Source organism: Puma concolor, chromosome C1 (assembly GCF_028749965.1).
Source record: "Puma concolor isolate L17-30 chromosome C1, mPumCon1.1.hap2, whole genome shotgun sequence".
In the NCBI taxonomy this organism is placed as follows: domain Eukaryota; kingdom Metazoa; phylum Chordata; class Mammalia; order Carnivora; family Felidae; genus Puma; species Puma concolor.
The window spans coordinates 179,080,143-179,100,768 of record NC_141674.1 but is presented as its reverse complement, the minus strand read 5'-3'; the positions used below and the strand labels follow the sequence as shown (position 1 = coordinate 179,100,768).

The window sequence follows — 20,626 nt, the reverse complement described above, 5'->3', positions numbered from 1 at the left end:
GTCTGGAAAGAACTCTGACCTCATTAGGCCCCAAACATACACTGGAGGAGCAAGATCGGCCCCAGAGGAACTGACATTTTCATCATCTCTGGTAAGGATGGGCATCTGAGGGGCTCAAATGGACCACTACGCAACCAGAAAAATAACTACCCTTTCCACTATAAGTGTGTCTCTGGCGTGTGCTCTTCAGAGTGACAGAGATGAAGACTGAAGAGGAGAGAAAAGAAGGGTTGCCAGCAGCAATCAATCAGCTGATCAGCCTTTTGAGAGAGGAGATGATACTATGAAACTCGCAACCCAAGTAAATGAGAGTGCGAGAATCTGTCCCCTAATACTTCATAAACTATGAAGCCTCTCTCTCCACTTATGTCACTTGTCCATGGCTACCAGATGCTCTGACTCCATTTTTTCATGGTCTATTCTCATCAGCTTCTGGTTTTTCTTTTTTCTGTTTCTCCTTTCCTTTACGTCTCTGCCTTTAACCTTTTACCCCCATTTTTATGGGGTCACAATATGGAACTGAAAGGTTTTTTAAACAGTCTCAAAAAATATTCTTGGATAAAATTGGGTAATCTTCATTTTTTAAATCAGGTAAGTCATATTTTACATGTATCTGTATGTTTCTCAAAAAACAGCTCCTTTTCCATATTGGCCTTCATTAATTTAGGGAGTCCGTGGCCTTACATTGGGAGGTGGGGGACTTTCCAGTCATCTACAACATATAATTACCTGTCTTCCTGAGAAAATGGAACGTTAACTGCAAGTTATCTTTTTGACAACTCTTCTTCCATGAAATAATACAAATTGTCAACTTAAAGAACATCACTAAATTCACTCAAGCCTATTTTACAATTTGAGGTGACACAGATTCTACAAAATAGAGAAAGGAGTTGTCTTGGTTTGGCTTATATTCTAGAATAGCTGAATACCCAGTTACCAAGTTAGTTATTTAGCTAACTTCTCCCATCAGATGGGTACTTCTACTTCCACATTCCTAGAGGCCAATTTAAAGCAAAAACCAAAGCGTTTCATACAAAGCACATTCCTAGGGACGCCTGGGTGGCGCAGTCGGTTAAGCGTCCGACTTCAGCCAGGTCACGATCTCGCGGTCCGTGAGTTCGAGCCCCACGTCGGGCTCTGGGCTGATGGCTCAGAGCCTGGAGCCTGTTTCCGATTCTGTGTCTCCCTCTCTCTCTGCCCTTCCCCCATTCATGCTCTGTCTCTCTCTGTCCCAAAAATAAATAAAAAACGTTGAAAAAAAATTAAAAAACAAAGCACATTCCTAGAGGCCAATTTAAGGCAAAAAAAAAAAACAAAACAAAAAAAAACCCCAAAAGCAAAACGTCTTAATCTTTATAAAGCACAGTAAATGTTTCCATTCTGTGTTAAATAGTGTTTTAGTTGGGATTATAAACACAGGGCACAAGTTTGGGTAAGGGAAACACACTCTTCAACTTCTTGCTCTAGAAAGAGCTGGTATTACATTTGGGGATAAAAGGGAGGATTGCCCCCCCTGACATGAGGTTTTAGAACATTGCCAACAAAGGTCTTGATTAGATAACCCAAGTGTTACTATACTTAGAAAACTGCTAACAATTTTCAGACACATCCTAACTCTTCTGCATTTCTTGCAACCAGCTTGAATAAAACCCAAACTTCTAATTTAAAAAATAGTAAAGATCTAACAGCTAGAGTATAATCAGCTTGCTCCAGACTTACTAATACAACCCTCAGATATCCAATCAAAACTCCTAATCATACCTAACAAACCTCTCTATCAAGTATTTTTTCCTTCAATTCTTCTAAACCTATATTCTCATTACTGGCTCATCCAGCTACATAACATGCAAGTATATGAGCACAGAGTTGAAGTATATATGTATACACACACATGTATATATACATACGTATATATATATACATACGTATATATATATATATATACACGCATGTATATATATATATATACGTATGTATATATACATATGTGTATATATATACGTGTATATGTACATATACACGTACGTGTATATATATACATATATACGTATGTATATATATACATATATAAGCTGCACTCTCAAGCCTCCATCACTGTCCGTGTTGTGGACAGCATTTACTTCAAGATAAATGGAAGTTTGCCATGTGGATCAGGAGAGAGAGGAGAGGAGCAAAATGTATTCCAGGCAGATCTCTCCCACTGAAGACGGCGTGCCCTTCTCTTCTTTCCATGCCTTCAAATCGCATCTCTTCCCCAAAGCACCGATTAAAATTCAACTCCACATAGCCTTTTAAAACTGACACCAAACAAATCTAGGAATTTCAAGAAACCCCAATATATTCATTTTAGCATTCTGTGACAGTAGTTTTCTTGCACATTTTTAATATGTTCCTGTAAATGTTCATCTTGTCTACCCTGTGTAGTTAGAAGCCCCACAAGGACAAAATTCCTATTTTCTCTTTCCAAACATAAAGTATTGTTTTCTTCATACAGTGTACTGACAGACTAATCTGAAAAATTCTAAATAAGAGACTATCCTTATATGAGAAATAGGATACGGAGGGAGAATGATCACCCTAGCAGAAACAAGGTTTTGTTTGTTGCCTTTGTAAGGCACCATTGCGAGTTCAAGAATGTCTCCAATATATACATGGTAATTTAATAAGAACACCTTCACTCATATGTTATAGCCCTGGATTGTAATAAAACACTGACTTGCCATTTATAAGTTAGAAGGGGACGACATATGTTCTCACCTGTCCTTGGGGAAAGGATTTACTTTGCATGCCTCCAGCAAAAATTTAACAACTTCAACATGACCTACAAAACAAAACAAGTAGATTTTAGTATTGAGTAGAAACTACATCGGGAAAAAAAGATGAATGGTTCATAGATTACCCTCTGCAGCAGCTACATGCAGTGCTGTTCTAGAGTCATAGTCTCGCTGTTCCATGTCCATGGCTGATAGAGCAAATCTGAAAATGTGTAAGAACGGCTATTCGTTACATATAAAATTTAATTCACATCTGTAACATTTACCCCATCAGTTCCATCTAAGGTCTTGTGTCACAGATGCTGTCCTCTATCAGGCTCACTGATGGGGATGTGAGGGCCTCTGGGGCAAATGCCACTTCCTCTCTTTTTGGATACAGGGAAATGTTCTTTTCTCACAGAATTCAGCTTCATTACATTATTGTTCAAAGAACAGTGGCATACTAAAGTTTGTGCCGCAGAAGGGCAAGAAACGAACACCTATTACTGAAGTTAAATGCTTTCACTATTTAAACATTTTACACTATAGTTTACAAGTACTAATCAGACTTCGATTTAATTTTTAAAGTACACTTTTTTAGAAACAATTGACATAGAACATTATGTAAGTTTGAGGTACGACGTGTTGGGTTTGATACATTTATATACTGCAATATGATTACCACAGTAGTGTTAGCTAACCCTCCCTACAACATCACATAATTTTTTTTGTGTGTGGTGAGAACACTTAAGATGTATTCTCTTAGCAACTCTGAAGTTTGTAATAAAGTACTGTTGATAGACGTATAATATGACTTTTAGACAAAGGTAGAAAATAAGCACAGATATTTTTCCATGTTAAAATTCAGTTGCAACTCTATACAAGAGATCTTATGTAAAGTACACAGTCCTATGCAACCTTTCTAACCCCGGTGATCCGCAGAGCACTAAATGCCCCTATCTTCACTCCCCCTTCACCTCCAAAGATGGGAAAGGGAAGGTAAATGGGGACTGAGACAGCATTATTCAACTCCATTGAAACACTACATTAATTAGCCAGATTTGTTGAACAGTCTCCACTTGGGAGAAAAGAGGTCTGGGCTCTTCAGGAGGTAGAAAAGGACAAGACTACACAGGAAGTCTAAGCCACTGGAGATGGGGATTTAACATAAATTTGTTCGGGTCATTTTCCTTAGAGAGAAATGGAAATGAGACTTTGGCCTTAAAATGGCCATTTGCCCAGAAGCAACTTTATAAACCTCTGTAAACCGGACGCTAAGCCATATGCCACCATGTTAACATACCTTCGAAGTGCAGATACATCTCCAGTATACGCAGCGAACAAAAGGTTTATCACTGACTTCACCTGTGAAGAAAAGAAAGTTCAGGCATCCACAGGGGAAAATAAACATATAGAATGTATTCCTGTCACCAGTAAGTGACTTCCATGTGCTCTGAACACTTCAGCTGGGTCACACGCAGTTATCATAAGTACACATGTATAGCCAAACAGAATACCCATGTATGATTTTTTTTTTATTGAAATAGAGGATTAGGAGAGAAAACTCATCAATAAAGATAAGCTATGTGAAGGAAGGAACGGAATGATATTGACACAGACGTGGGAACTTGGACCCTGTGAAACACACACAGGGCAAATGAAAACTATTCAGAACGTTTCTAATTTGGTTTGTCTCAGTATTTTGAGTGGACTTGTATACTCGTAAGATTCACATCACATCTTTGTTAGAAACTAAATCACGCAATATAAACACCCAATCCCTGCCAGCAATCACTGTCCTCACCAATCACCAATCACTGTCTTCTTTGGAAATCTTATGCGACAACATTCAGTATTAATCACCTTAAACTCACGGACTATACTACACTGGAAAAACAGTCGTCCGTCCCAGGTAGTATAATGCCCAGGTAGTATAAACTGGGGGCATTCTCAGAGCCTAGGACACTGCCTCTCCTCAAAAAGTGGGTAAACTCCCCCGATTTTAAGTCACTGCTAGTGAGTGCTCCAAGACTTCAAAGTATATCTTTTGACAGCTATCCACTTGTTTGTCCTTAAAGTTAAGGAAAAGGCTAGATATCCTAAAAGGTCCTTAGATTTTGGTTTGCTTTCATAGAGACTTTATCCAAACCTGTTTTTGAGAAACTATTGAATAACGCATGTAAATACTTCATGAATTCCGACTTTTGTCTTTTGCAACTTCCAACGGACACTGGACTCAGTGGTAGAAAACAGGAGTTTAAATGGAAGGATAGATAGTAACCCAGCTATCCACCAACAAAGCCACAGGCCTAGGAGCTGTGCTTTCAATAGCTTAACCTGGACATTCCCCCTTTCCACAACGGCTTCCCTTTCCCCAGGGCTTTCCTTTTAAATCAATCTGGAACTAACCATCGCTGGACCTCTCTAGGTCAGCATGTTCACAATGCGCTCTGTAGAAATTGTCCACAAATGCTCCATTAAAACAAGGGCGGGGGAGGGTCCTGTAGTCAGGTATTTTCTTAAAAGATTAAAATCCCATTCTTAGAGATTCATGGGCATATGAAGTCTCTGTAAAGTTCTGCAGTACAGGAACCTAACTAGCTAAGCACACTCCCCAAATTTTACTATTATCGTTGACATTACTCCAGAAAACCTTACTCTAATTCCTTCAGTCCATTTGCTTCCCTTGCAGCCACCCTTCACTACTCCTGCCCAGCCTGCACTCTGTAGTTAATCTCCTGCTAATCCTAAATCCACAACACTTTTCTCACTGGAGGTGGAGGGGAAAGCTTAACAGAATCACACAGAATGTTCTAAAAATGCATATAAGCATCTCCCCTCCCATGTAATTGTCCTATTCCCACACCTCAATTTGATACATTTCAGGAAAAACAGCTTTTTGAAAAATGTCCCCAGGTAGTTTTGATAGGCACTCTTCTGGGTTACAAACCACGGTTCTAAGTGCCCTTAATTTTTTTCTTTTCTTTTCTCTTTACTTTTCTCTTTCTTTTCTTTCTTGCTTTCTTTCTTCCTTCCTTTTTTTCCTTTCTCTTTTCTCTTTTTTAAAATATGAAATTTATTGTCAAATTAGTTTCCATACAACATCTCTCTTTCTTTCTTTCTCTGAAATTCTCAATTCCCCTATGCTCTTGTGCCCACAGAAAAAATACTGATGAGCTATTAGAAATTATTCCTGTTTCCAGCTGGTCTCTCATCATTGCTTGACAATTTTTTTTCTTATTGATTCCCATCCCCACTTTCTTCAGGCCTTTAATACCAGTGGTGCCCCCTAAAACAGATGACCCTGACCACAGATTTACCAGGAGAACCAACTGTCCTCACTTCTCCTTCCTCTCTTATGCAAAACATCTGTTTCTGATACCCACTTTCCCTTCCTTCTCTCCAAACCTCAAAGCAAAACAGATCTATCCTTTCTCATTTCTGAGACTAACTTCTTTACCTATTCCTTTAAACATATATCCTCCAGATTCTGTAGCCTCGCTCCCTCATTTATCCTTTTTGTTTCTAGTACCTTCAACCTTTCCCTCCTTCACTGGTACCCTGATTTTTGCCTTAATACAGACACAACTTCAGCCTGTTTTGAAAAACCAACATATAACCCTACTGTTACCTCCTTTCAGTACGTATTTTCTGAAAGTAGTTTGTATTATTAATTCCCTGCCAATTGCCTCCACACCCACTATTACCTGTACTGTCAAAAGCTCCAGCGACCTTCTGAAGCCCTGCTTCTTGATGACCTCCCCAACAAGCCCTTGTCCTCTTACTCCTTGTCTTTACACAGTGTTGATTACCCAGATCTTCCTCTGGTTTGCTTTTATACAGTTATCTCCCACTTTCCACTACCGAATAATACGCCAAAGGCAGTCTCCATTTTTTTTTTTAAGTCTAATTTTCCTCAAAGGTCTCATACATTCCTTTTGCCAGAATGATTTCCCAATCTACGTCTTTAATCTAAATCTTTGCTCCTAAGCCTTAACTCAACAGCTCCACTTGCTTGTCACACAGCCATTTCAAACTCAGAAATAGCAAACCTCCCTACGGCTCTGATGGCTCCCCACCAAGAGTCCATCTCCATCTGCCCACTTGACATTGCCTCTAGGATGTTTAACAGGCATCTGAGACTTACACACAAAATAGAACTTGATTTCCACCCCCAATCCCAGTTAGCTCCTCTTCTGGTCTCCCTCATTTGGGGATGACACTACCAGTCACCCAGTTGCTCAGGCCAAAAGCTGAGTTAGCATGCTGCATTTGACCGCACAGGTTTCCCCTCCTCAAGGATGCCTGACCCAGGCGCCCAGCCTGAGCTCCTCTCACCGAGCTGTGGTGTCCAGCACCCAAGTACATCTGATGGGAGGAAGGGAGCCTTCTTCATACAAATGTGCTGAGAGGGTCTGCTTATGCAAAGGCAGAACTAATTCACACAAACCCACCATATAGACCCTGGCGATATTCCTTGAGTCTATTTCTCATAACCCACATCTAGTTCATCAACACATTTGCTCTACCTCCAAAATATACGTGGAAGGAAACAAAATATATATGGAATCCCATCACTTCTCACCACCTCCCTTATATCGCCCTTGGCTCTGAACCACCACCTTATCTCACCTGGAGGCCTGCCATAGCCTCCTAACTATTCATTCCCCTCGTCTGACTCTGCTGCTACAGGGATCTTTTGAGAACATAGATCATAATAGCACTCCCAGTGACTTCCCATCATACCTAAAAAAATTCAAACTCTTCCCATGGCTTTCAGGACACCAAATGCCCTACTCCCCAGTTACATTGTTCTTCTCATTCCCGATCACTCTGCCCTGTGCAGTTCTCCACCGGCCAGGCGGTCTCCTTGCTGGTCTGGGGGCTACCCTTGCTGTGCTGCTGGGGATGCCCCTTCCCCAGAGAGTGAGGAGGCTCCCGCCTTCATTTCATTTAGGTCTCTACTCAAATGTTACCTCAAAGATTCTAAAACACTGCCCTCTTTTTCATCATCCCTTATCCCTAACCTTGCTTTTCCTCTTCAGAGCACTTATCATTGACATTATCTATGTATCTATCTATATCTATACATATAATCAAATATATGTAATTATATATTTGACATTATATATCTGACTCTATATATATATGTGTATACACACACACACACACACACACACACACACACACACACAGACATATATATTTAAACTTGTTTGTTGTATCTTTCGCCCATTAAATGTAAGCTCCATGGGGGCAGAGACCTAATCTTTACCCCACTATACCCCAATGACTACAACACATAATTGGTGCTCATTAAATATGTGTTGACTCAAATCAACACACTGTACACCTTAGACTTCCACAACATTATACATCAATTACACTGCAATGAAAAGAATCCATTTACTGGCTAAATCAATATTCTCTCCCAAAACATCAAACATATTCAATTTGTTACCATCACTTGGGGGATTAAATTATAATCATTTTTAATTCTTCTGCCTTTTATCTCAAATATCATTACTAAATTTATTCAGTCCTCCTAACTGCTGCCTCTGCTTCTAGTTCTTCCACCTGCCAGAACTTTCCCACATATTTCTACCCATCTCAAAATACTGCTCTGATCAGTTAAAGGTTTCTCAGCAAGAGAGTGTCAAAAAGTTCCCAAATCAATCTTAATAAAGTTTAAATTCTTTAGCCTTGCATTCAAGAATCTTCACTCTGGCTAACTCATTTTTCTCTTTCCACCTCAACACAACAAAACTGGTCTTAGTACCACTCTTGTTTTTATGTCTATACTCCTTTTTTTCCTTTTGGGAACACCTAAGATTCCTAATCAAATCCTTCCCTTCCCTCAAGGGCCAGCTTGAAAGCCTTTGAAAGCCCCTTCTTTGCTACCACACTTCCCCAGGCATCTCATCCAGCATTCCATGTGACTTGTTGCCAGTTGCCTACATAGTGTTTGTGACGGCATATGCCAAGGAGTCATCAGATACCGTATCTTCCTCTACAACCCTTAATGTACCTTTCGCTCCTACTAAGCCACAGTACATACTTTTTATTGCCTGAAATCATCTTTTCTCCACCCATTTTTCATTACAGTGTTCATTCTTAGCTCCTCTTCCTGAGCCCTACCTCACAATCTCCGGTCAGAAATCATCTCTTTCTCCTACATTTGCCTCATTGCAGCACTATCACACATTATATATTTACTTATGTATGTTATCTCCTCTTTACTACTCAAGAGAAATCCAGAATTTTGACGTGCACACCACTGATATATTAACCACCCATAGTTCCTATTCTTTAAGGTATATTAGTCCTTCTGAGCAATATATCCCTGATGTTTATTCCAGTGATTGCATGCATGCACTAAATCCTGTTTAAATTCTGAATTTAGACCAAGCTAGTTTGAAGGGATTTTATTATATATTGTATGTATCAATTATTCAATATTTCCGAAGTTCTACGACTCCTAATAAGTCCCAAGAAAGGCTAATTTTAGAATATAATCAGTTCATTGAGAGTATAAGAATACTTTATTCGTAAGCATGTTTCAGCTCAGAGAGAGAAACATAAAATGAGAATAAATCAGAACACTGTAATGTACAGAGGCTTTGTGACTTATCGGCTGGGGGCAGGGGGGGAGGGAATACTAGCTTGCGTTAAAACAATTATTAAAGAAGAACATGGAGTTTAGTATTCTTCCCGTGAAAACAAAGGCTACTCACAGGGCTGATTTAGTACAAGTCCCTGATCAAGACAGGAATGAGCTTGATCACAAAATGAGTGCCATTCACTCCAAGACAGAAAAACACAGGCACAGGCACCATTTAAAATTAAAGCCACATTTACTCCAGCAAATAGTCACATATATTTTTAAGGTTTGCATAAATCACGAAATGAGCTATGGGTAGAATGCCAAGAAAGAAAATGGAAGTTTAACAGTTTTCAGACAGCAGATGGGAGTGTTATTTCATTTAGGGACAGTCCAGTCCCTGGTCTTGTTAAGAGAGTGCCACAAATATTCCTAGCTATCCTGTCACACCTTCTGGGATGACTAGCATTGTAAACCAGACTGAAGGAGGAGGACACCCTTTTAGATGATGACTCATGCAACCCAAGCCAGCTCTTTCAATGGATGTGGGTGTGCTAACCATTGATCAAGTCTCGTTCTCCTAATTCCCCAATGGATACTTGAGTTATGTTACTTTTAAAATACCTTGATATCAAGAAGGCCAGTCTAGAAAGCAATGACTTAACAGTAACTGCTGAGACAGAGTCATTGGTTTGATGCATTTTTCCTCAGTACAAAGAAGCAGAGCATACATAGTTCAACAGGGGCCTACAGAAAGGAAGGGCTCCAGAGTTTAATGTATGCCTCCCCATAGGAAAGAGAAACTTCACCGGGGCATGGAGCCACTAAACCTTGACAAATTAAATGTCAAACAGTTTTCCCTTCATACTGCACATTTTCCAGTTCTACTACATTTTCCTTATCAAATCTCTGTGTCAGAACCTCCCAGAACCAGACAACCTTATCTTAGTTTATTTATACAAAGTCATGACAACAGTAGGACAAAAATGTTACAGTTCACATGAGGTCATTTAACACTAGCATGCTTGGCATAGCCAAATAGCATTTCTTTTTTTTTCCAAAACAGCTAGAAGCAGTTAGAGATTCTGTCAATTTTACAAGTCTAAAACAAGACATTCCCAAACCTCCAATCCTATCACTCTATTCATTTTAAGCCTGTTTAAGAGTTGAATTATGTGACTTTTGTCTCCTCGTCTCAAATGTCTTAATTCTGTACCAGTAGCAATTAGAATTACATGATCATATCACTTTGCACTTATATACTGCGCGACCTTGAAAAAGTCAACATTTTGAAAAGCTGTAATTGTTTTTAAACATTCCTGACAGGCTGGCTGTAAAATATAATTATAGATTTTTTTACTTATTACTACCGTTGAGGTTAAGGGCCTTGGCTCAAGCTCATATAGCATTTGAATTAGTAATGTAGCTGGGCTACATTCTCAATTCTGTACAACTAGACCACGGTGATGTGAGTCCTTAATAGACCTCAGACTGTTATCCAAAGGACAGAAGGAAACCGAAGGATTAAATAGCAATTTAGCTCTAATCCATAAAGGTCCTTTGCTAAATATTAGAAGGAAAGAGGGGAGGGGGGAAGGGAAGAAGCAGAGAAGACAGACAAAGAGAGAGGGAGAGAGGATTGACTCATTAGCTTTACACTTTACTCCAGGTATTTTATTTCCAACTCTGCTACCAACTGCAACACTGTAGTTTCCCTTGTTTTTCATCATTAGTTTCTGCTTAAATACAAAGACTAATTCAGCCCTTTGGTTAGGAAAGGCTTTAATGAAAAAGAGCAGGTAACTGAAAAGCCATCCTTGTGTTCCCACCACTTCCAGTTTGACGTAAGCTGCTCTCTCATTTCCAGCTCACTGAAGTATCTGTTGCTGTGGAACAGATACTCTTCTTCGTCTGTTAAATAAACCATCATCATTCCAGATCCAGTTTTGTTTTAAAAGCTTCATGCCAACTTGGCCTTTAAGAGCCTTTAAGTGAAAAGAAGTTTGAGGCCTTCTTTCATAAATATTCTTCTTAAGGGCAGGTTATTAAGAAATACAAACCTATTATAGTATAGCTAAGAAAAATTTTAAGTTGTCAGCAAATGTAAACTAATCGCTTGCCAACAAGGGTAGAGATATAAACCTGCACAATGTGTATGTGAAAACATTTCCTCTTTCCCTTATTTAATATTCATATAAATATTTAACGTGAGCTTATTTAATATCATATGGACATGTAAAACAAAATTATACTACTTTTATGATTAGAAAGTCGAGCATGACTATGAGGCTACATGTTCCTAAGCTTTTCCACTGACTTATTCAGACACAAATATTAATCTACTATATACTGACAGAATTAATCCAAACTGACACGATCAGAGGATTAGAGAAAATCCTTTAACGGAATAACAGTTCAGCAATCTCATGACATTTCCAAATTTTTACACAAATGCAGGAGGTTAGGTTCTCATACAGTAATTTTAATAGAGAGGAATAAATTGAACAGTAAATTTTACTCTAAAGAAGAGCACAGAAATTTCACTTACAAAATATAACCTCAAAATGGCAGCTCCAAATATTGTATTCTGCTCTTGACTAATGAATAAACAAACTGTCCTAAGCATACCATTTTCAAAACTTCTCAATGAACAGATTAATCTGAAATATTTTTACTTTAAGAAGTCACGATTCTATCAAAGAAATCTGACAACCCGTGAAGATAAAAATTCAGATTATACACTAGTTAGGGAAAAAATAGCTAATATGAAGCACCTACTCTCTCTGGACTGAGCTAAATGTTCTACGCATTATTATGCTATTATTACTCAAAGGATTAAGAAACTGAAGGCTAATGCATTTAAGTTAACTTGAGCAAAGTAATAATGCTGGCAAGTGGCAGAGTGAGAGCTCACGACCAGCCTGATGCTGGGATTCATGCTGTCTCCCACTACAAGGGACCTCCTGGGCCAAGAGATTTCGTGACAAAACATGAGATGAGATTTCCTCACCAATACAATACCAAGACTAAAATCAGAAAAGGGAAACTACAGGAAAATTCACGGGGAAATCAGAGATACTAATTTTCTGTTGAGGTGCTAACCAAACTAACCAAAAGGTATTTTGTTGTTAATTGAAAAGAAAACAGAGGATCAAACAAATATTCAATTTGGCATATCAATGCCACAAACAGAAAAAAAGTTAAAGATATCTTCATTCTTTGCTTTGAAGTATCTAAAAGTGAAGTATGAGTTTTGGGTTAATGTGAATACAGCAAATATATTATTGCTACAGAATTTGCAGCAAATAACTTCTTATCTCAGTGGCTCATGATAGTCTGGTAAATGCCAATGAATGGCCTAAAAAGATACCAATGAGCCAATGAGCAACCCTCCTTTTATACCCAAGCATAAAAGCAGCTAACAACCTATCTTTGCATGGCATGACAAAGAGCAATCCTAATTAACAAGTCAGCAACAAAAGAGGATAAAAATCAAAACGAGCAGGGACAAAGGCAGGTTTCTCTGAACAGAAGTGCATTTTTCATGTGGCAAACCTAAGAGTATTTGTACTGCACAGACAAGTATCAAAGTTTCATGTTCACTTTCTTCCCGGTTCTCTTTCTCTCTTATACAAATATTTGTAAAACTCTATGAAGATTAGTTAACATTACATTAGTGTGTTCAAATACAGGACAAAGTGCCACACTTCTGGGATGATGAAGTGTCACGTTCATTTATAATTATGAACTAAAAAAACAAGTATGTAAAACCCCAAAAAGTCAAAGAAACTAAAAGCAAAGAATAAAACAGGAAGAAAAGAAACCGGTCACCAAATCTTTGTACATAATACTTAAAAAAAAAAAAAAAAAGGATCAGGGCAACTACAATCAAAAGATTCTCACACTGTCTGGTATAAATTTAAAAATAAATATACACAAGGTCCCTGAAAAGAGATGGGGCTCTCTTTTTGCCAAAAAACAAAACAAAGATTTGGCAGCAATAAACCCAGAATTATGTTTTCAATTTAAAGGATCCAGCTCTCCTTCGTACGTCCTAAATATTGCTACTACAACAAAGCAAGGCACAGGGACATGAATATTCATTCCAACCACAATACATTCTTATTGACTGCTTTGATTTTAGAAATTTCTCGTTTTTGTTGGTCTCCAGAGAGCCATACTTAATCTTCTCCATTCTTCAATGTCTATTTTACAGTTCTATTGCGGGAAGTGTGACATGCGAGCTTTATGGATAACACACAGAACAAGCACAATAACAATGTTTCTCTAGTGTTTTCAATTTTCAAAGGACTTTCATAGGCATTGTAATATCAAATTATGATAACAGGCTCCTCTAGCACATAATACAAGGAGCTTCTGGAGAACAGGATATTTTTAAGACCCTCAAAAATAATGCAAGACTATATGAAAAAAATATATATATTTTTAAGGATATTTTTAAGACCCTCAAAAATAATGCAAGACTATATGAAAAAATATATATATAATTAGGCCAAAAAAAATCACTCCATCACCATTCTCAGGGCCTTATCATGAGACTGCTTAGCATGTATCTGTATTTTAACATTCATAATTATTATCGGTAATATTTTATATGAAGGAAGGAGAATGGACATGGCAAAATTATATACAGCACTCACCTGTTAGTGTAAGTTACATTAGTTGAAAATTCTTTAAGTAGAATCAAATTCTAAAAGGAGAAAAGCCTACATTCATGTCTTCTATGTAGGGAGCGTATAAAGTAGATTCCAAAGCCTACTTTTAAAATCACTATCCGGTAAATGCTCTAAAATCCCTTGCCTGATCTTCTGCAGCTCCTGAACCTAAATTTGGAATGCAACCACAGGATAATGGGGGGGGGGGGGGGGGGGCTGGTGGCAACAGAGCAGATTAGCATCCCTGCAAACCCATGGTACCAACCTCAATAGTATTGTGACAACTACTGCTTTATTTCCTTCAGCTCTGCCCCACCTTCCAAGAATAAACATTTCCTATCTTCTCTGTGCCCTGAAACCGCACAGCCTCCCTCCAACTCCACAACTTATTCTCAGCATAAAGCCTTTCATCCACTTCAGGAAAATGGAAGCCAATGGGCAGAAACTTCCTCAACTTCTCCCTACCATACCTACCTACTGCATACCTACCTACCTGCCTGCCTCTCAATGTCCTATTTTATTGAAGGAGATACTCTTCCTCCTACCATACCTAAATCCTCCGCTGATGCCGAGAGCTCCATCTCTTTCCAGAGACATCACTTTGTTGTCCGTTTCCTCTTTCTTGTATCTATTTTAAGCTCTCCTTCTTTACTGGGTCTTTTCTATCAGCAGCCAACCCTGCTCTACTCCAGTAGTTCCCCAGCCTTCAAATCTCAAAGCCAAGAAAATTTTCTTAATAGTGGAGAGGAGATTACCAATATGGGCCACCCATTTCTTATTTTCTGAGCACAAACAATAAAGAAGACTACTATCTACTAGCATCATTTACTAAATAAAAAGACATTTTAGCACCAAAAGTAGGAAAGACATTATGTAAATGGACACCTTCATCTTATTTAATGCTTATCTGTTTTGTACGGTTGACTCTTCCAAATTTCTTGCAATACTTTCTCTCCTGGACTTCTATTATGGTATGCTGGATTTTCTCCTAATGGGACATTTTTCCCCAGTGGGAAACCTACTGTTCTATCCTACTTTTTATTTTTAATGTTAAATTTTGAGTATCTGTTACTTCGTTTTTAAAAAATGTTTATTTTTGAGAGAGAGAACACAAGTGGGGAAGGGACAGAGAAAGAGGGAGACAGACGATCCGAAGCAGGCTGTGCTGACAGCAACAAGCCCAACGTTGGGCCATAACTCATGACGCCGTGAGATAATGACCTGAGCCAAAGCTGGATGCTCAACTGACGGAGCCACCCAGGCACCCTTATCCTACTTTGAAAGTGGGAGTTCCTTAAGGTTCCTTCTCATTCTGCACGGTCTACTGGAGCAATCTCACACAACTTACAGCTTCAAACCTACTCTCACCATGCTAACAACTCACGAAATTGTATCTCCAATTCAAACCACTCTCCTAAGTTTTCGGCCTGTATCTGACACTTGTCACTACTTGGATATCTCAGAAATAAAAATATGTCAAACAGAAGTTAGCTTTCTCACAACTGCCAACTGCTTACCTAAGATCTATTTCCTATTCCATCTAGGCTAACAGAATCTCTACTTGTTGGAGGTAGCAATGCGCCAACTGAAAATTCTTTCCTAGATTCCCTTGTAGGTAGTCTGGCCAGCGAGTGTCAGATGAGTTTCTAGGAAACTTCTCTTACCTGATTTAGGTATCACTCTTTTCTTCTACCACTTTGACCATACATGTGAGGCTAAAGGTGGAACACTTTTCAACTACATGGTGATAGGCATGATGTCTAACCCCAACACACGAAGGCTGGTTGCAGCAGAAGTGTATCTTACTGATGGCACACATCCTGGACTGCCTACCCCAGACTTATTATAATACAAAGATAGCCCTATTCATTGAGACCTCTATTAATCATCCTCTTGATAGCTATAGTCAAAAGACCCCTTAATTGGTACAACAACCAAAATTAATCTTTCCCTGTACTCCCAAGATTTGCTTCTCCAGCGTTCTCCATCTTAATAATGTAGCACCATCTGTCCTATTGCTAATACTAAAACCTGATTGTCCACTTAACAGGTCATTCTTTTCACCCACCAAATACTATCACCAAGTGCTGCCAATTTCATCTCCTAAACACATCTCATACCTACCTTTCTCACATCTATTTCCCTATTCTAAGCTACCATCACATCTCACCTCAGCCCTAAAACTTCAACTTTTGTCTTCCTCTAATCCATTCCCCACAGAACAGTTTTAAAACCAAATCACGTCATTCCCCTTCTTATACAAGCCAAATACACTTTGAATAGTACAAAACTCTTAATGTGGCATGTAAGATCCTACATAAATATTTCCCAAACTGTGTTCAGAGGACCATCTACAGCAGAAACACCCAAGGTGCTTACTAAAAATGCAGGTGTTTAAGCCAATCTCCAAGATTGTGCCTTAGGACACACTTGGGGCACCTGGGTGATTGAGTGGGTTAAGCGTTTGAGACCTGATCTCAACTCAGGTCTTGATTTCAGGATCATGAGTTCAAGCCCCATGTTGGGCTCCACACCCAGCGTGGAGTCTACTTGAAAAATAATTTTTAAAAGTTAATAAAATTAAGACACACTAACAGCTGTAGTGTACATTGAGAGACAAGAAGGGCTATCCTACATCATGTGGCCTTATGTCTTATACTCATCCAGGGCCAATCTCCATTCACACCTTGCCTCACTCTTCTCCCATCATTTTTGCTTTCTTTTACCATCTCCAAAGTGCTCCTTCCTGTCCCCGGGCCTTCAAGCCAGAGTATTTTATTAATCCTCACCCTTCCTCTAACTCATTCAAAATTTATCACCTTTCAGGGAAAATCAGCCATACCTATTTTATCAAAAAATGAAATCTTGTTGTTATACTCTGCTGGAACTTTGTACATGTCTACCATTTATTGTATTTGTGTATTTCTTCAAGATACAAAATGTTATAGCTAACTATTCCCCCAGCACTCATCCCCCTCTTTCTCAGAGGGAAGTTTTACTGAAGACTGGTGTGCATGTTCTTATACTTTAACTACATTGTATGTTTATCTCACAAAGTCTGTTACAGGTGTATAAATCACTTGGTACATGCCATTTCACCTCCTTTATAAGTAAAAATGAACTAGATCTACATGTATCTGTATGAACAAATCACTTATCACCATTTTTGCTATTTTATTAACTATTCAGTATCTACATCCCCACTAGATTGCAAACATCAAAGGCTTGATCAGACTCATTGACTACCCGTATATCCTAAGTACTTTGCAGTTTCTGGCATGGAACAGGCAAGGAACAAATAAATATTGGTTAAATGAAGAAGTAATTAGTGAATGAACAATAAACAGAATACTAAAGCTAATTTATATAAAACCAGAACTACTCTGTCAAATTAAATTGGCTAAATAACTTAAACTGTGTGTATGTGTAAACAAAAACTAGTGAAATATTGAGGGATAACTGGTTCTTGGTAGAAAAAAATAATCTGAACAGTTATACATTTGCATTTATATATTGGGATCTAATCTTACACATTGGTAGGGGATTTATATGCAATACCAGGAATGAAGAGCAGAAAACACACACAAGAGAAAAACAAAATGCTTGGTATTTAGAATGGATGAAAAATTGTTTCATAACAATATTTGGAAACCTAGAAATCAAGACTCAGAAGAGTCCTGGTCACTTTCTTATAACAACTTTAGTGGAAAAACAACTTCACTGAAAGAATGAACTATTTGTTCATCTTGTACCCTACTACATTATTATAAAAACAATAATGGAAGAACAATTTAATTGGAAAATGGGAACACTTACTACCAGCTCTCCTGAGTAAGGGCATTAAGGATAGGTGGAAGTTATTTTTTAGATATACTTTAACATCAGAATTGTGTTTCATAGTCCAGTACACATATTTTGGGGGAATCTGCTTATATCTAACATTATCATTAAAATCATATATACAAGAACAAGTATAAATGACTGTGGATGAGAATACAAAATTTGTTTTTCATCACTGAATCATTCTGGTTGGTTTCCAAAAAATTTTTTTTACCCTAAAAACAAGTGCAGATGTGAAGAAAGATACATTAATTTTTGGATAATAAATCCAAATCCAGATCATAGAATTCTTATATATAAATAAGGTTAGTGAAAACCCCTACAATTGAACCCTGTGGAAAGCTTTATGGAATCAGGGTTTTTAAAGGTTTTGATAGGTTGAGGTTAGCTGATAGGCATTTAGAGGAAATACACAAAAGGATTTAAAAGTGCATCTTTAAAATTAAGTTTTAAAGAGTTAGAATAAACATCGGCTTTTAGTGCTAGTGTACTGATTTATATTTAATGCTAGGAATATACAATAAGGAAACTTTTTAAGTAATGAAAAAGACTTATAAGAGCTAAGCTAAAAATGACTTCACTGATATTTAGGGCTGACTTGTTATCTTCTATAGTCAAGTAATATTGGAGTTAATTTTCCCATTTATATCAACACTTTTTTTTAAGACTTTTAAAAAAAAGTTTATTTATTCATTTTGGGAGAGACAGAGACAGCACAGGTAGGGGAGGGACAGAAAGATAGAGGGAGAGAGAGAATCCAAACCAGGCTCCATGCTGTCAGCGCAGAGCCTGATGCAGGGTTCGAACTCACAAAAACTCACAAAACCTGAGCCGAAACCAGAGTCAGATGCTTGACTGAGCCACCCAAGTGCCCCAAGACATTTTAGACATAAATGTGCTGTCTGCCAAAAAACCCCTGATAGTTTCCCAACATATCTAATTCTTAGTAAAAGGATCTCTGGGGAGAGGAACTTTTCTCTGAGTGAAATAATTACATGCACATATGAAAATTGTAGGACACTGGTGGTATGTGATGGAGACACTGCCTTATATAAGGTATAGGAAATTCAAAGTATCACAGGATAACCTTATTTAATATGAAATTTCCCTTTTTGGTCTATCAAGACACTCTGAAATTGTATTGTCCTTAAATTTCCATGGAGTATCTTGATTTTATTAACAAGGAGACATAAGTTGCTCTGCTTACATTTTGCAATGGGAAATAATACAGTCTATGGTCAAGGCAATGAGCTCTGGAACCAAAACTGCCTGGGTGTAAATCCTGGTTCTATATAGGATCTAATTCTGTGACCTTAGTGAATTCACAAGACCTATATAAATCTACAGAGGTAGTAATACCTACTTCATAGACTTCAGGGGGATTAAAAAATTCTCAAAACATTCACGGATGGTTAACCCATAGTAAGTCACAGTGAGTGCTAAAAGTCATGCTATTCAAATTCTGATGTTATCAGGTTTCTGCTGATGGTGTATTGGGCATGCACTGTTGCTAGAGTTGACTGAAATTATGGACACTGAAAGCAAACTACAGAAAACCACAGGATCCTCTAGGTTAGGAAACTGGACGGCCTTAGCAAATTGAGATTACCTCAATTTTGGCCTACACCTTTGAGGACTGATCACTGTATATTTAGCGATTAGCCTACACACTGCAAAGTCTCTTGTGATAAGGGATTGAGAAAGAAACTCTAGACTTCCAAGGTCTTTGGGCACAGGCAGCAGGCATAGATGAAAGACATTCTTTTTAAAATTACTGCCAATTTTAGGTAAAAATGGTAACTTCAAACCTATGATTAAGAATGTTTACAGATTAACCATTACTATCCTATGTCAGAATGAATAAGAGTGGCACATCTTCCTGAAGTCAATTTTACTCCAATTCTGGAGAAGATAAAGGTTAGTCACAGACCTTATAAATACTACGTTTTAAAAAAAATATTAAAACAGGTGAAACAGAACAAAATTTATATGAATTTTTAAGGTAGAAAACAAGCCTCAGAAGTTCATGCCTTATGGTATACCACATTACCTATCCAGATCCTATACCCAACTGCCCAGCATTCATTGATCCTATTTAAGTCCCAAAAGCACTAAGTAAACCACAGTTTCACTCTATTAAGAACTTTTGCAGAAGATCCCAAATTCTTAACTAAAACAAAAATCTAAAATTCACAATGGCAGCGAATGGGAATTTTTGCAAAACAAAAACTACAAAACACAATATGCAAACATAGCAACAGCCCTCTCTCCAGAGCCCCTAAATATAAGGTAAATGCACTAATACATGAGACCATTACATAACAAAGCCCAACATGTAAGGGATACCAAATCAACAGCAGTGCTGATTCTGTGGCAGACATATATGGTGGATGTAAAATAAAATTGGCACAACAGAGACAAAATAAAAATGAAAGCTTCTCAAGTTTTTATTACTTGGCTAAAAAACACAGCAAACTAGTTTTCTTTCTGTTTCTCCTTCAGGTGAAAAAAAAAACATACATACTCTAAGTTTTGTTGTAATAGCATGTTTTAGCTGAAACACTTCACAAATGGGTAAATAGAAAGTTAAATTCTACTTCCCACCTCCTTAAAACCATTCTCTAAAACTTCTCTTTCAGGTAAAAAGAAGAGACATTAAGGCAGGAATATTTTATTGGTATGATTAAAAAGGGTTAATACTATTAGTCACCAGAGAATTATAACAAAATCACTTGTTCTATAATTTCATCAAGAGA

The 20,626-nt window shown here is 37.9% G+C and overlaps 1 protein-coding gene across 7 annotated transcripts in view; it reads right to left on the bottom strand.

The window, feature by feature from the left end:
* GLS (glutaminase) overlaps positions 1-20,626 on the bottom strand; it is an 83,537-nt gene that overhangs the window by 2,501 nt on the left and 60,410 nt on the right. For all 7 annotated transcript variants that reach the window (XM_086719147.1, XM_086719148.1, XM_086719149.1 and 4 more), the window contains 3 exons: positions 4,057-4,118; positions 2,900-2,976; positions 2,758-2,821 (listed from right to left, as the gene is read on the bottom strand). In XM_086719147.1, the coding sequence (XP_086575273.1) occupies positions 2,758-2,821; positions 2,900-2,976; positions 4,057-4,118 (203 nt within the window). The remainder of the gene's footprint in view (positions 1-2,757; positions 2,822-2,899; positions 2,977-4,056; positions 4,119-20,626) is intronic.